This window comes from Musa acuminata, chromosome BXJ2-4 (genome assembly GCF_036884655.1).
Source record: "Musa acuminata AAA Group cultivar baxijiao chromosome BXJ2-4, Cavendish_Baxijiao_AAA, whole genome shotgun sequence".
NCBI classification, from domain to species: Eukaryota; Viridiplantae; Streptophyta; class Magnoliopsida; order Zingiberales; family Musaceae; genus Musa; species Musa acuminata.
In genome coordinates this window covers 6,404,719-6,421,320 of record NC_088341.1, presented here as the reverse complement: position 1 = coordinate 6,421,320, position 16,602 = coordinate 6,404,719, and the positions used below count along the sequence as shown (strand labels likewise).

The window sequence follows — 16,602 nt, the reverse complement described above, 5'->3', positions numbered from 1 at the left end:
GGGCCAGCTGGCACTCGCAACACCGCACATGGCCAGTTGCCTGTGTCCCCAAACCCGATCGAATTTCCCAAAACGCCCCTCTCCTCATCAGGATTCCCAAATCTCTTTCTCTCTCAACCACCACCATCGGTGTCTGTAATAAAAACAAATGTTACGCAACAGTCATAACGTAACGGTGCTTTGGACACCGACGCACGGGAATCAGAAATCTTGACTTTGGGAAAAGACAAGATAGAGCGAGAGAGAGAGAGAGAGAGGGGGGATTGTGGGGCCTCTGACTAAATGAGTGCGTACCACCGAGTCGTAGAAGCAGAGGGGTAAACAAGAGAAAAAGTGTCGTGACACTGAAAATTTTGATCCTTTTAATTTTGTGTTTCTCCTCTCTTCGTCGTCTCCTCCTTTTCCTTCCTTTTCTCTCCCTTCTGCCTCTCCTTCTGTTCTCCCACCCTTTCCGTTTCCAACGCCACTCGCATTCAATCCTCCTATTCCCGAATCACGAGATCCCCCATCTCTTCTTCCTCCTCTTTTAATCTCTTGTGTCTCTGCAGGCATTGATCTATTAGAGACCGAGAAAGGGAGAGAAGGGGGGCTGGAGATCTGAGGCGGAGGGAACGAGGCCCCGATGTCACGTGCCGGCGAGATGGGCCGGCCGTACCAGAAGACCGGTTTGGACTCGGGAACACCCGGCGGGGTCGAGGCAGTCGCCGACCGGTTCAAGGCGGCGCTCACCTTCGAGGAGAACAAGCCTGACTTCCCCGACCTCGGCTCTCCCGTCTCCCCCCTTCGCCCCCACGCATCCACCCAAACCAGCAGCTGCTCCACTTCCTCCGGCTCTGCCACCAGCAAGTCCGTGTCGGCCACCGACGCTGCCGTACGGAAGCCCGGCGCGGGAGCGCCCGACCCCGGGAGGCGATGCCACTCCGGAGAGCTTGTTGGTGAGATCAGCCCGACCGCCGCGGAAGTTCGCGATCTGAAGGCCGCCGCCCACCGTCGATCGGGCTCGGGGCCGCTGATCTTCTCTGGCGGCAACGGTGGTGGTGGTGGTGGTGGTGGTAGTAGTAGCACGGCCAGCTCTCCTGTCGCCAATGCACTTCCGGCCGGGAATATTTTCCCCTCGGGGAAGATCGGTAAGACGGCGATGATGCCAAGGACGACGCCGAGGAGTGACGTGCTCGGTTCCGGCACCGGGAACTACGGCCACGGAAGCATTATCCGGGGCGGGATGAGTGGTGGCGGCGCTGCCGTAAGTTCCGGCGGCGATGTCGGAATGGGAAATTTGACGGGTGCAAGCGCAGGGAGACTGGATCCGCAAGAAGTGACTCGGACTGGGAATATGCACTATAAGAAGGGACAGTACGGGGAGGCGCTGGCTTTCTATGATAAGGCGGTCGCGATGTGCCCAGAGAGTGCCGCATGCCGGAGTAATCGTGCGGCGGCGCTGATGGGGCTGAACAGGTTAGGAGAGGCGGTGAAGGAGTGCGAGGAGGCTGTCCGGTTGGATCCCACGAGCGGGCGGGCGCATCATCGGCTGGCATGCCTAAATCGACGGTGAGACCGACAAGTACCATCTATGTGTTCTAGTTTACTTGCTTGTTCTTGTCACTTTGGGAGTCCCTTCTCGTTCATGTTTTTGGTTGTTCTTTTCGTTCTGTTGTCCATAGTTTTGATCTTTATGCTCGGTAGATCTTCTATGTTTTATGTACATTTTGTTTTATGTTGATCCCTTTTTGTGGGTGATCTATTGCGTCATATTTTTGTAGTTGGATGGCATGTGATGACACTATGATCCATACTTCGCATGTTAAGGATTAGGGTTATATACATCTTCAAGTTGCCTTGTTTTTGCCAGTAGAGTATGCCTTTGATTGGAAAATTGTAATTTGGTAAATGCTGCAAACTTACTCTATCCATGGAAATATTTGCTGCTCTTGATTTCACAGGATACGATCAATGTTCTGACCAATTCACAGACTGTTTTACTGTGTCCGGCTGGCTGGCTGATCTGTGATTCTGCTCAAATAATGGTTGCTTGGGAGCCCTGTGGATGCTTTGCAAAGCACATTATTCCTTCTTAATCCAGCAATTTGCTGCCGGAGACAGAATTTTTTTTTTTGAAATACATTTCTTGCTTCAGTAATTTCTATAACCGCAATGTAATTCATAATTCTTAATTCAACTTGTTTATGGTTTTCCTTTATCTAATCCATTTCATATTGCAGGCTAGGGCTAGTTGGGGATGCACGGAAGCATCTTTTCTTGACTGGGCAGACACCCGATTCAGTGGAGTTGCAGAAGCTGCAAGCAGTGGAAAGACACTTGGCAAAATGTGGAGATGCGAGGAAGATAGGAGATTGGAAGAGCACATTAAGGGAAGCTGATGCTGCAATTGCTGCAGGAGCAGACTCTTCTCCGCTGGTAAATCCTGAATGTTTGATTGGATTTCTGTCGTGTGCAGATTTTCTTTATTCCAGTGAAAATGAATATATAATATACTTGTACTTTGATATTACAGCTTGTTGCATCCAGGGCAGAATCTCTTCTCCATCTCTGTCATCTTGATGAGGCTGATTCAGTTTTAACAAGATCACCCAAGTTTGAAGATTCATTCCCTTTTTCCACAGCTACCAAGATCTTTGGTATGCTTTCCTTTTCCTATTTCTACATTGTTAGAGCACAAGTTGATATGGCATTGGGGAGGTAAGCTGATAACTCCAAAGTTCTGAACAATAGCATATAATCAATTCTTGGGTGATGAGAATGAAAGTGGAACTCTTACAGGTTTGAGAATGCAGTCACAGCAGCCGAAAAGGCCAAGCAGATAGATACCAGGAACATAGAGGTGGCAATGGTCTTGAGCAATATAAGATCGGTGGCAAGTGCTCGAGCTCAAGGAAATGAGCTCTTTAAGTCAGGAAACTTTGCAGAGGCCTGCACAGCGTATGGGGAAGGACTAAAGCATGATCCTTCAAATCCAGTCCTTCTATGCAACAGAGCAGCTTGCCGTTCTAAGCTTGGGCAGTGGGTTAAATCTGTGGAGGACTGCAATGAAGCCCTTAGAATCCAACCCAGTTACACCAAGGCTCTTCTCAGACGAGCTGATTCGTATGCGAAGGTTGTCGCAGATCATCCAGCTTCTTTGACATTTAAATTAGGCTTAATTGACATTTAACATCATTTTTTATCACGTGGCATGGTAATTAGCTCGAGCGCTGGGCTGAATCTGTACGAGATTATGAAGTTCTGAGGAAGGAGCTTCCAGGTGACAACGAAGTGGCTGAGGCCTTATTCCATGCTCAGGTTGCACTAAAAGCATCCCGTGGCGAGGAGGTTTCGAATTTGAAGTTTGGAGGAGAGGTAGAGGAGGTTACTGGTGCAGAACAATTCCAAGCTGCTGTATCATTATCTGGTCAGTATGTATTTTGACTGGTTAAATTTCTGTGTTATCAGCCCTCTGTTCTTGTGCTCCACTTTTCTTTCCTAGATTGGATCTGCAGCTTGGATGTGGTACACCTGTGATCTTTAGTTTATTGGTAGACCACGATTCTTTGGTCGATACCTTTCCTGTTAATATGGTGTACTCAAATTTAATGCTCATCAGACATTCTTCAGGTCTCATGTGGTCGATATGACTATTTCACGTCATAACATCATCTAGCAACATAGATCTACCACTATACTTTTTCCACTGAGATTAAAGTTTCACTATTTCAGGCGCTTCTGTTGTCTACTTCATGACATCTTTGAACAAGCAGTGCACTCAGATAGCCCCTTTTGTCGATGCGCTCTGTACCCGGTACCCATCTGCGAACTTCCTCAAGGTAAATGGGTTGGTGATGCATTGCAATTTTGCTCTATCTGCACATCCTCTTTTCTTCTATTGTCTGATTTTGTTCTGTGCTTGTGCCAAAGGTTGACGTCGACCAGAGCCCTGTTATTGCAAAGGCAGAGAATGTTCGGATAGTCCCAACATTTAAGATCTACAAAAATGGAATAAGAGTGAAGGAGATGATCTGCCCCAGCCAGCAGGTGTTGGAGTACTCGGTGAGGCACTACAGTCTTTAAGATCAAACAAGTGGTTGCATTGATACTTACTGGCAAACCCCACCTTTGTTCATACAAATGTCAGCTGCCATCGAACCAGCAACTGAGCTACAAAATAATTGATTTGTGCCAAAGCATGAACTGGAGACCCCAATCCCATTTTTTCCCCATTTACTCTTTTAACCTTATTTTCCTCTGCTACCTAATATATTCTTTCCCTCCATTTGCGGCGCTTCAATATCACTAAATCCGTTTTCATCCCTTGCCTTTGTCAGCTCAGGTTGCTCTCATCTTTCTTATCTCTTTAGAAAATTGATTGTACCATTTCTTTAGTTCAGAGGCTGGTTTGGATTTATGGCATGTATATATCCCATATAAAAAGTCATTGGAAGCCATGAAATTGGTGTCAACAGGAGGGGAAGGGGAGAGGAAAAAGAGAGAGAGAGAGAGAGAGAGAGATGTTCATGTTTTTTCTTTCATCGGACTGATACATGCTACCACCTCTGAATAAAAGAACTCTTCAAAATTATTTCTCACTTCATAGCAACACTATTTGATCACAGGGCAAAATTTGATTGGTTTTGCTTCGATCATAGTATGATCCCAATCCTTTTCTTCATCTGGCTTGTGCTTCCGTGTATCTACTGGTGATTGGAGCGACAAAGGGTTCTCCTTGGCTTTTCATGTTAAGAGTGTTCTGAGGGTAGAGAATCTCTTCATGGTCCCCAGATCTGATGGTGTAGGTCTGGTGATGGTGCACATCGGCGGTGGCCTGTTGTTGGTTGTTGGATGCATTCATTCCTTGAACAGAGACCGCCACCTCTGTTGCCTCTTTGAATTGGTTTTGACAGGTAGAACGTCGAAATCTTCTGATATCAGCGAGAGCCACACAAGTCAAGAATAAAGGACTAGGGGGTGTCCAAAGTAGGTCCTCAATGACAACCAAGTCTACCATTGTCTCCCTCAAGAGTCCAAAAGAAATATACGAGTATGAGGACCTTCAAACCTCCCAAACGTGGGCGAACAGATCGGATGAACCCTTTACATCATGTCTTTAGCAGTTGGTCAACAAAGGAGGTATCAAACTCATCTGCTATGGAAGCTAGCTTGGTGGGGAGGGAAGGAGGGAAGAACACCGGATTTGTCTTCACGCCCAGCAGCAGTTGCCTCTTCCCTGCTTGGGTTGGGTGTCGGCAGGCAGGTGATCCAACCCGTGACCATCGTTGGGGTGCCCCCCACAACCTCCGAAGACGGACCATTCCCATGGCTTCATGCAGCGAGGCTTCTCCGTCATGAGCCTCCCTCTCATGCATGCATGTCTTCTCGTCGTCCTTCCCATGATTACTTGTCCCCCGTCCTTCTTCCTCGATGGATCACCATGAATTGGGCCTATCCTGTAGCAAAAACGACGCGACAATGCTCCCACAGGAAGTATGCAAGAGGTGGCTGGTGCCTACCACCCCGTGCACTAAATTCTCTGAGGCAATCAGAGAACTGTAGTTCACGAGGTGGAGAACATAATAGTTGGAGCTGATGGATCTTTTGCAAGCTGTAAAGAGCACCATCACCTCGTCATCGATTCCCGTGGAGTTCTTGAATGGATCCCAAGCTCCTGTTGGCTCGCCTATCCACAGTGCTGCCCTCTCTTTGCCATTCTAGCTATGAACATGTAAAGCAACGTGGAGGTCTACAGTCTGGAAGTGGACTGCTTAGTTTACTTCTCGAGGACAATGATCCAAGCGATGAAGGTCAAAGGAACAGTGTTGTCCTCAGAGTTGCAGTAGGATGGCCCGCCCAAATGCTTGACACGAGAGACCATATGTTGCGAGCCAAGTCCAATATATATCTAATCTTATTCTTTATTCTTTTAATCTCATGCCATAATCAACATGTGGTTTAGAAAACATGTAATCTTGTTCATAGTAATTCCATCCGGTACAATGGTTACAACGAAGGACTCTCATCAAACGCCGAGGGGTCCGTGCAGTGTGTCTCGTTCTTCATAGACAGAAACAACCTTTCGTACGCCAAGGCCATCTTGGTGGCAACGAACATGGACTTGGCGTACTCCCTGCACGCCGTCCCCCTCTGCGCCAGCCTCGCCTTCCCTTCCCCCACCACCTTCTCCAACACCTCCGACACCGCCTCCACATTTGGCGAGAACGTGTACCCCAACTCCTCGTCCACCAGTATCGTCCCCTTGATGCTCGGGAACCTCGTCGTCGCCACCGGCTTCCCGCACTGCATCGCCTCCATCAACGTCAAGTCCAGTCCCTGCGGCCTCAGCGTGGGGTTCAAGAACACGTCCAACGATTTGTAGAACGCCTTCAGCTTCGACGGCGGCACCGGCCCGAGCGCTACCACGTTGGCCCCGAGGTCGGCGTACCGCTGCGCCCTCGGCCCCGATCCTTCCACCACCAGATACACGTCCGGATGCTTCGGCACCAGCCTGGAGAAAGCTTCGAAGAGGAGGGGGTGGCCATTGTCCTTGACCAGCCTCCCCGCCACGCCCATGACCAAGGCCGCGCCGCCCCGCAGTCCGATCTCCTTCCGGAACGCGGCGCCGAGCTGGGCATCGGGGGCGAACTTGTCGTCGTCGACGCCGTTGAGGATGACGTGGACTCGGCCTGATGGAATCTGGTAGACGTCGCGCAGCATCTCTCCGGTGCTGTCGCTGGCGGCGACGTGGTGGGCGTAGTCGTGGAAGAACCTGATATCGTTCAACACCCTTTAGATGGACTCGGCCAGGCTACGGTTGAAGCCCGGGGACATGGGCTCGTCGGGGCCGCGAGCCTGGTCCTGGTAGATGCCGGAGTGCAGGACCTCCAAGGAGATACCGTGCCACGACACGGCCAAGTTGGGCACATCGCGCGCCCAGCGGTGTAACAGCGCCACGCTCTCCGAGTGGACCACGTCAAATGGGCCACCCCGCTCCGCCTCCCGCCTCGTACAGCTTCCACGCCTCGTGGCACCGCCAATTGGCGCCGGAGAGGAAGTGGAGCCGCGGGCGGCCTGTCTCCCTCCCTCCCTGCTCCGGTGGTCGCTCACTCGACGACAGGGTCGGGCGCGATGACTGTTGGGGATGGATGGGCAAACAGAATACTACGATACGAGTAAAAAGAATCCATTCGATTCAAGAAAACTGATGTAGTATTTAAAACAAGAGGATAAACAGAATACTACGATACAAGTAAAAAGAATCCTTTCGATTCAAGAAAACTGATGTAGCATTTAAAACAGGAGGATTGACATATAACACCTACAAGATATTCTCAAGTGTATTCTTGCTTCATCCGTAGTAACTAACTAAATAACAGTTGATGTTGCTGCTGCTACTGTAGGAGGTGATCGACCGGGAATGGAGGAGGATGATGGCTCCGGCAGAGAGGGTGAGGAAGTGTTAGTTTGGCAAGTCCTACATCAGGAAAATCAAGCTTGTTATCTCCTATTGCAACTATAAATAAGGGACTTAGCTTTGAAGCCAGATGCACCATAAGAAAAACCTAATTGTTTATTTTGGGTTTAATTTATATTAAGTTCATACTTATTTAAAATAGCTTGGGCTTTCCTTGTTTAATAGTTTCATGTGCTTTATGGCCAAGAAACATTTTCCTAAAGAATTTGTAATTGTCCCATTTATAGTAGAGTTTTGCTCATCCTCCATCCGTGGATGTAGGTCAATTGATCAAACCACGTAAATCTGGTATCCTTATCTCTTTTATTTTTCTATTTTATCATCTTTATTGGGTTGCCAAATTACCCTTTGGTAAATTTCCTAAGGCCAACTCTAGCAAACTGGTATCAGAGCCTGGTTTCGGGATCTTTTGGCAATGATGATAATAACAAAGATAAATGTCAAGAAATTTAATAGAAATATCAACTTTGGCAATAGATATGGATAAGAAGGCCCGATCAAGCATTATTCTAAATCTCTCTGATGAGGTTTTACGGGATGTAGCTATGGAGACTACGACTAAGAGCATGTGGGACAAGCTTAAAGCCTTGTATATGAAGAGGACAGTGGAGAATCGTCTCTACTTGAAGCAGAGTTTGTATATGCTTCGGATGACTAAAGGTACATCTATACTCTCATATCTTGATAAATTTGATTCCTTAGTTATGGTTTGGAGAATATAGATGTGAAAATTGATGACGAGGATAAGGCCCTATTACTTTTGTGTTCTCTTCCCCAATCCTTTAAATATTTTCGTGACATTATGATTGATGGAAAAGAAATAATTTCGTATCAGGAAATTAAATATGCACTAAATCTAAGGAGCAGATAGACAGGGATATCATTGGGGAAAGTAGAGGGAATCAGACTGAGGGTTTGGTTGTCAGGGGTAGAATGGATAAAAGGAAATTTGATAGTAGAAGATCTAAATCTAGATCTAAATCCAGACATAGAAATTTAGAGTACATATATTGTCATAAAATGGGGCACACTTAAATTAAAAAAATAAATTAAAGCAAAAGAAAAAATTATTGAGAAAACTACTTAGTCTGTTAAAGCTAGTGTAGCAGCTGATGAGAATGTTAGAAATATTTTATTTGCTACTGATGATAGGACGAGGTCTAAAAATGAATGTATTTTAGATTCGGGTTGTTCTTATCACATATGTCTCAATCTAGATTTGTTTTTCACATATGAATCTTGTAATGGTGGAACTGTTTTGATGGGCAATAATGTCGCGTGTGATGTTGTTGATAGAGACATAATCCGAATTAAAATGCATTATGGTATTGTGAGGACGCTCACTAATGTTAGATATGTTCCTAATTTAAAAAAGAATCTTATCTCTTTAGGCACCCTAGAGACTCTTGGGTGTAAATACGCAGTTGAATGTGGAGTTATGAAAGTTTCTAAAAGTGCCTTTATTGTTATGAAAGCTTGTAGGTCTAGTAGCTTGTATATTTTGTAGGGAACTACTGTCACAGGCTCGGTTGCAGTATCGTCATCATCATTATCTGATTCTGACATCACCAAATTATGACATATGCATTTGGGTCATATGAGCGAAAAATGTTTGAGCATATTGAGCAAAAGGGGTCTTCTTTGCGGACAGAGTACTTGGCCACTGGATTTTTGTGAACACTGCATTTTTGGAAAGTAGAAAAGAGTTAACTTCAATTCTCCGATAGTTCACAAAACGAAAGGTACTATTGACTACATTCATTCAGACCTTTGGGGTCCAACTCGTATTTAGTCTAAGGGTGGTGCCAGGTATATGTTGACTTTCATTGATGATTATTCCAGAAAAAATTTGGTTTATTTTTTGAAGCATAAAATGATATTTTTTTAAACCTTTAAACAATGGAAGGCTTAGATTGAGAAGCAAACAGGTAAATAAATTAAGCGGCTCCGAACAAATAATGGCATGGAATTTTGTGAAGGTGACTTTGATGAATTCTGTAAAAATGGAGAAATTATTCGGCATCACACTATTAGGATGAAGCCTCAGCAAAATGGTGTAGCTAAACGTATGAACAGAACACTCTTGGAGAAAGCAAGGTGTATGATCTCAAATGTAAGGTTGACAAAGGACTTTTGGGCAGAAGCAATTAATATGGCTTGTTACGTTATCAACCACGCTCCTTCTACAGCACTTAATTTTAAAACTCCAGAGGAAGTTTGGTCAGGTACTCCTGCTTATTACTCTGATTTAAAAATTTTTGGGTGTCCAACATACATGCATATAAATGAAGGAAAATTAGAGCCTCGAGCTAAAAAGTACATTTTCCTTGAGTATCCTTCTAGGGTGAAAGGAAACAGATTATGGTGTTCTGATCCTAAATCCCTAAAATTTGTAATCAGTAGAGATATTACTTTTGATAAATTGTCTATGTTATCTTCCAAAGAGGAATCTACTAGTTGTACAAATGATAGTGCACAGAAGCAGGTGGAGCTTGAGATTGGTAGTTCTGATTCTTTTCAATCGAACTCTTCTACTCAAAGAATACCGGTAGATGGTCCCGAGTCTACTAACGAAGATGATCCAGAGGAAGAGCAATATTCCATAGCCAAGGATAGACCACAGAGAGATATTCTACCACCACAAAAATATGCAAATTTTGTTACATATGCTTTATCCAGAAGAAACAGGTGAAGTTGGTGAGCCTACTACATACTCAGATGCAGTTTCTTATGATAATTCTGCTAAGTGGTTGATTGCGATGAATAAAAAAATTGAATCTCTCTATCAGAATAGAACTTGGGATCTTATGAAGCCACCTTCGGGTAAGAAAATTGTTGGATGCAAATGAGTCTTCAAAAGGAAGGAAGGTATTCCAGGGGTTGAAGATGCAAGGTACAAAGCACGATTGGTTGCAAAAGGCTATAGTTAGGTACATGGTGTTGATTTTAATGATGTATTTTCACTTGTTGTTAAATATAGCTCTATTCGTGTTTTGCTTGCTTTGGTTGCCATGTATGATTTGGAATTGGAGTAACTTGATGGCAAGACAACTTTCTTATATGATGAACTTGAAGGACAAATTTACATGGAGTAACCTCATGGATTTGAAGTTGACAGTAAGGAAGACCATGTTTGCTTGTTAAAGAAATCCTCATACGGATTGAAGCAGTCTTCAAGATAGTGGTATAAGAGGTTTGATTCTTTTATGTTGGGTCATGGTTACACGAGGAGCATGTATGATAGCTGTGTCTACTTCTGGATGTTAACTGATGGTTCTTTTGTGTATTTGTTGCTTTATGTTGATGACATGTTTATTGCAGCTAAGAATTTGTCAGAAATTCATACTTTGAAAATATAGTTGAGTAGTGAATTTGAAATGAAAGATTTGGGAGCAGCTAAGAAAATTCTTGGCATAGAGATCAAAAGAGAATGAGGAATTGGAAAATTATTTCTGACCTAGAAAAATTACCTCGAGAAAGTTTTGAAGAGGTTTGACATGAAAAATGTTAAGCTAGTAAGTACTCCTCTTGCTAGCCATTTTCGACTATCTGTTGCTCAGTCACCACAATCAGTTGAAGAGAAAGAATATATGGTGTAAGTTCCATATTCCAATGCCATCAACAGTAGTATTATGTATGCAATGGTTTGTATTCGTCCAGATATTTCACAAGTAGTCAGTGTGGTTAACAAATATATGTGTCACCCGGATAAAACACATTGGCAGGCTATGAAGTAGATTCTCAAATACTTGCAAGGGACCTCAGATGCTTGTTTGAAGTTTAGAAAAAATTATAACACTTTGGTTAGTTTCGTCGACTCTGATTATGCTGCGGATCTTGATAAACGAAGATCTTTGACATGTCATATTTTTTGCGTTGGCGGTTATGCAGTTAGTTGGAAAGCTTTCTTACAACCTGTCATGACTTTATCTACTACAGAGGAGATCAAATAAGTTTTATGATTAAGAGGTTGGTTTTTTCGGTGAATTAAGTTTGCATCAAGGTGTTACTATAATTTACTGTGATAGTCAAATTGCTATTTATTTGACTAAAGACCAGATGTATCATGAGAGGACGAAACACATTGATATGAAGTTTCATTTTATTTGGGATACCACTGTCGAAGAAAATATCCTTATTCAGAAAATTCATATAAAGGACAATCCAATTGATATGCTTACGAAACCTCTTCCGGTTTACAAGTTCAAGTAGTACTTGGACTTGGTTGGTGTTCATTATTGGTGATTATCCGTTGGGACTTTTATGAAGAAGATGGAGCAAGTTTTATTAATTGTCAATGTTGGGACATGCCAAGGTAGAGATTTGTTAGTTTGGCAAGTTTCACATAGTCACACATCGAGAAAATCAAACTTGTTATTACTATAAATAAGGGTCTGGACTTTGAAGTTAGATGTATCACAAGAAAAATCTAATTATTTATTTTGAATTTAATTTATATTAAATTCACACTTAGTTAAAATAGTTTAGACTTAACATTTATTGTTTAGTAGTTTCAGGTGTTTTATAATATAGAAATAATCTCTTTTATAGTAGAGTTTTGCTTCTTGATCACGTAAATATGATGTTTTTATCTCTTTTATTTTTTTTATCAAATTATCCTTTCATAAATTTTTTTGAGACCAAACAACAAGAACCATCGACAAGGTCAGAAAGGGAGGCTTGATTCATGAGAAAGGTGTGCGTGAGAGAGAGGGAGAGAGAACAGTGGCGAGTAAGCATCAAAAGTTTGTCAAACCTCGAGTGGGTGCGTTCCTCACATCCCGTTTGGCGCGTCTGCCTCATAGTCTGCGATCTCCTTTCCACAGACTTAGGCGACGTTCGGTATTGCATCGGACGTTCCGTTGGAAATCTTTACGAAGAACAAATATTTTTACTGGTTACTATGATCAATATATCGTGGGATTCTCTCATCACAGTTGACGTCGTTGGGGGTGGCTTCCTGTGTCAAACTAGTGAACTCAATGTATAAAGTATCATCAACACCGCAGCCAAAGAAAGTCAACGTGAGATTGCGTCTAATCTATCACATAAATAATCTTGGCATATGATTCCGTGATTTAGTTTTTAACCAATGATGTCAACGTGTTGACATTATTATACTTGAAAGTGTAATCATTTTGGACGTCGTTAGGGAAGTCAAAGCTTTTAGATTCTAATCAAATCTAAAAAATATATATATATATATCGATTATTTTAATTTTTAATGATATAAAATTATTTTTTATTTATCTTTTTTCATCACATATATTTAAATAAATTAATAATTAAGTAATAAAACGGTAGCAGCTTATACCACTTCGACAAAACATCTTAGTATGGCCCACAATCAAATTCTCTGTCATCCACGCACAGAGGATTCCCACCATTGTTAATGTGGGACCCTACTTTGTAGCCGATCCGGGCCCGCAAAAGCATTTAGTACTAGGAAAAGCAAACACCGCTTGCACCAGCAACTCATCAGCATTTCTGTTGGGCCCAGCGGTCACTGCAGAAGGTTGACCTGAGGCACGTCGTTCAATGAATGATCCAATTATATTAGCCAGAATTTTAACGTGAATCATAAAAGTCATACATACAGTCGATGATAAAATCATATGCATCATTTACGCCATTAATCTACTTCAGTTCATAGGGAGAAGTGAAGTCATTCACCATCATCAGACGATCTTGTTTTGGTTGGTAAGGAAGAACGATATCAGAAGTTGCAGTGGGTAAAACAAGAAGAAAGAGCTGCAAATGCGAACCATTTATGCCTCATTCACAAAGCCGTGCACAAAATTATGGTGCTGTTGCTGATAAAAAGCGGATGGCGATCGAAGTGCTGCAGCAGCTTTGGTCTCTCCTTTAAGCTCCCCTTTACCAACGCCAACACGCAGATGATTCTGTACTGCATGCGCCATGGGAGCTTCATTTTCCGAGATTGGAAGGCGCGTTGTCTCCAAGCTACCCTCTTCGGGTTTGACGACGAGCACATCCGCTTTGGCTCTTTCCGACCACAATGCTTTGCTCCCCACCTCTTCTCCAACGGCCGCCAATAATTCTCACAAAGGTGCATAGATCAGATATGTCTGGCTTTTGTCATCGTAGCTTTGAGTATGTCTCGCTGGTGACATCTCCCCCTCGCAGCACACAAGCGTTCACGATAAGCTAATCTGCCATCACACGCCTTGAAGGAAGGCAATTGGTTGCTGTCGCATTGTCCACTCCGATTGAAACCAGGCTGGTAAGAACATATTATGATCAGCCAAGTTTTTTGGCATCAGCTCTGGACTAGGTTGAGCAAACAAAAGCTGGGCGTAAAGATAGATACTCATGGTCTTTAGGGTTGAAAGTGGCAGGGCTACGTACTGGAAGAAAGGAATATTCCACATCTGAAACCATCCATTCATTCGCAAGGAGTGTGTGTGTGTATATGTGTGTATATATAGAGGTCCTCTTGTAGAACGAAGATATGCCCAACCTTTCTCCTGGCATTGATGCTCACTCACCATGAGTAGGGAGACTGATCCACTGGTTGTGGGAAGGGTGGTCGGGGATGTGTTGGATCCATTCGCGAGAAGCGTCGCCCTCAGCGTGAGGTATGGCTCCAGGGAAGTCGCAAACGGGCGCGAGTTTAAGCCCTCGCAGGTGGTCAATCAACCCAGGGTTGATGTCGGAGGCAATGACCTGAGGACCTTCTACACTCTCGTATGACTCCTGTTACGTGCAGTATCCATCTTTTAAGCTGCTTATAATGATGGTTTTGCTAGTTGGATATCCGCAAAATGATCCAACAAGTGCTGTGATCTTGTTCATTCTAGCTGTGGTGCCTTTAAATGATGCAGGTCATGGTGGATCCTGATGCGCCAAGTCCGAGCAATCCAACACTAAGAGAATACTTGCACTGGTAAAAGCTCTTCACGCATTTCTCGGTTTCTCTCTCGTTTCTCAGATAGCATGGCCAAGCACCGAAGGCCTGTAGACCACTTCCGTTAGCAATCCTTTAACCAAGTTCTACAAGTCTTTGGCAGATTGATTCAGGTCCTGATGGCAAGTAAAAGGCAATCACCGTCCAACTTAGAGTGACAAGTTTTGGTCTTATGAATCTATGTTGTCATATAATCTTTCAGTGAGAGGCTGGCTATACACTTAATATAACATGAACTGATTGCTCCCGGAGGCCATGGCCGACATCTCTCTTGTACATTAGGGATAGGCTTTCTGCTACACCTTACTAAATACTAACTAATCGAACTCCCTGTGAATGAATCAGGCTGGTGACAGACATCCCTGCAACCACTGGATCAAGCTTTGGTGAGCTATCTAAAGCTTTATGACAGGCTCTTCTGCGTGCTGCATGCATGCCGTCGCTAACAAACGTGTTCCTCTGCTGCATGAACGCCGAAGGGCAAGAGACGATGTGCTACGAGAATCCACGGCCGAGCTCCGGGATCCACCGCCTGGTGTTCGTGCTGTTCCAGCAGCTCGGCCGCGGCACGGTGTTCGCCCCCGTGTGGCGCCAAAACTTCAACACCAGGGAGTTCGCCGAGCTCTACAACCTCGGCTCCCCCGTCGCCGCCGTCTACTACAACTGCCAAAGGGAGGCCGGCTCCGGCGGTAGGCGCATGTACCTCTTCCAGAACTAGATTCTGATGTCTCATTTCGTACACCTCCTCCATGCTAGTATCAATAAAGCCATTGGATTGCATGCTTGGTGGTGAACTGGAATCAAATTATCCCTTCTTTGTGAGGCTTCATAACGTGTGATCCATATCTGAAGATGACTGTAACATGGAAAGCAAGAAGACCGCAGGAAAAGTAGATGCCGATCACTGTGGTCGTGAATCCGACGTTCCAGGTTAACCTTTAGGAACAGCATAAAACCCAGACAAGTTTTATGGGTATTCTACATGGAATAAATACCTACACGAGAAACTTTTATGGATTGGATACGACGTTTATAATATTTCGAATATTTGTTAATACAAATATTAAATATTTCGAATCATTTATATTAGAGGTATTGTGATATATACATATATATATGTAATATATATATATATATATATATATATATATATCTATGTATGTATACATACATACATACACACACACACACACACACACACATATATATATATATATATATATATATATATATATATATATATATATATATATATATATATATATATATATATATATATATATATAGATCTTTTTCGAACCCGCCGCCTTGTATCCGACGGTCACACAACGGAAAGGAGGGCGGACAGAGACCAACGTACGATCAAGGTGGCGCAAGGGTTCTGGGGACCTTTTGGTCTCTCAACGCCGTCTTCTCCGTTGCGTCGACGTCGGACCCAAGGCGGCGGGTTCGAAATAGATCGATTCGGTTCGGAGCGGTATTCTCGTTTCTTGATTCCGGTATCCTCTTCGGCTTTGGGCGGTATGCTCTGTTTCTTGACCCCCAAGCCCTCCTTCGTGTTGCGTCACCTCGGATCGATTTCGAGGGTTTCGATCTGTACCTTCCTAGATCCCAAGGGTTCTGGGGACCTTTCGCCATGTATCTCGTCCCTCCCGCGCGAGGTTGGTGTGGGATCGGTCCGATTCCGAGGCAAAGAGAACGGAGGAGGAGCCGGTTGCAATCTTGAACCCTAGGGTTTCTTTAGATCTGGCGTCCGGGATGGTGGAGCCGGGCCCTCTTTGAGAAAGATCTGGTGGAATTAGGAATTGTGGCATCACCGGCCAGCACTCGAACGGCGCCAACGGGATGGCGTAGGAAGGCTTTTGGCAGGGACATTCCTGATGCCCATGGAGCATGATCTAAAGAGCCGACAGTGGTAAGGCAGCCATCATCCTTTTTAGTTTCAAAGTTGTTAGTAGATTATATTCTCGTTTGATTGTTGCCAATATGCTTTATTGTGGTGATTCTTTACAACTGCATGCCTATATTGATTGATTTACATGTCAAGAATTTGTTCGTGTCACTGTTCTCTCCATTTTATTCATTTCTCTTTATAACTATCTTAAAACATACAATTGTAGGTTGAATTTGAGAGAGGTTATCATGCAGAAATTTCAACTCATTCTTTATTATGATTTAGTGGACTTAGGAATTGTTGTCGAGGAAGATGTGGTGGCAA

At 43.9% G+C, this 16,602-nt stretch overlaps 2 protein-coding genes and 1 pseudogene across 2 annotated transcripts; 2 read left to right on the top strand and 1 right to left on the bottom strand.

Annotated features, from left to right (window-relative positions):
* Nucleotides 1-387: 387 nt before the first annotated feature.
* On the top strand, nucleotides 388-4,577 carry LOC103981616 (TPR repeat-containing thioredoxin TTL1). The gene is made up of 7 exons (XM_009398363.3): nucleotides 388-1,548; nucleotides 2,220-2,415; nucleotides 2,513-2,697; nucleotides 2,779-3,112; nucleotides 3,202-3,406; nucleotides 3,712-3,818; nucleotides 3,910-4,577. The coding sequence occupies exons 1-7, from the start codon at nucleotides 623-625 to the stop codon at nucleotides 4,060-4,062; spliced, it is 2,106 nt and encodes a 701-aa protein (XP_009396638.3). The 5' UTR covers nucleotides 388-622; the 3' UTR covers nucleotides 4,063-4,577.
* A 1,408-nt stretch (nucleotides 4,578-5,985) lies between these two features.
* On the bottom strand, nucleotides 5,986-13,377 carry LOC103981615 (uncharacterized; annotated as a pseudogene).
* Nucleotides 13,378-13,963: 586 nt separating this feature from the next.
* Nucleotides 13,964-15,203, top strand: LOC135608961 (protein VERNALIZATION 3-like). The gene is made up of 4 exons (XM_065102043.1): nucleotides 13,964-14,164; nucleotides 14,302-14,363; nucleotides 14,730-14,770; nucleotides 14,864-15,203. The coding sequence occupies exons 1-4, from the start codon at nucleotides 13,967-13,969 to the stop codon at nucleotides 15,100-15,102; spliced, it is 540 nt and encodes a 179-aa protein (XP_064958115.1). The 5' UTR covers nucleotides 13,964-13,966; the 3' UTR covers nucleotides 15,103-15,203.
* The last annotated feature ends 1,399 nt before the right edge of the window (nucleotides 15,204-16,602 follow it).

Coding starts and splice junctions, on each gene's coding strand:
- LOC135608961 (XM_065102043.1), top strand. CDS start 13,967: ATGAGTAGGGAGACTGATCCACTGGTTGTGGGAAGGGTGGTCGGGGAT. Junction 14,364..14,729: donor CTAAGAGAATACTTGCACTG/GTAAAAGCTCTT, acceptor TGAATGAATCAG/GCTGGTGACAGACATCCCTG. Junction 14,771..14,863: donor AACCACTGGATCAAGCTTTG/GTGAGCTATCTA, acceptor TGAACGCCGAAG/GGCAAGAGACGATGTGCTAC.
- LOC103981616 (XM_009398363.3), top strand. CDS start 623: ATGTCACGTGCCGGCGAGATGGGCCGGCCGTACCAGAAGACCGGTTTG. Junction 2,698..2,778: donor GTTGATATGGCATTGGGGAG/GTAAGCTGATAA, acceptor GAACTCTTACAG/GTTTGAGAATGCAGTCACAG. Junction 3,113..3,201: donor GAGCTGATTCGTATGCGAAG/GTTGTCGCAGAT, acceptor CATGGTAATTAG/CTCGAGCGCTGGGCTGAATC.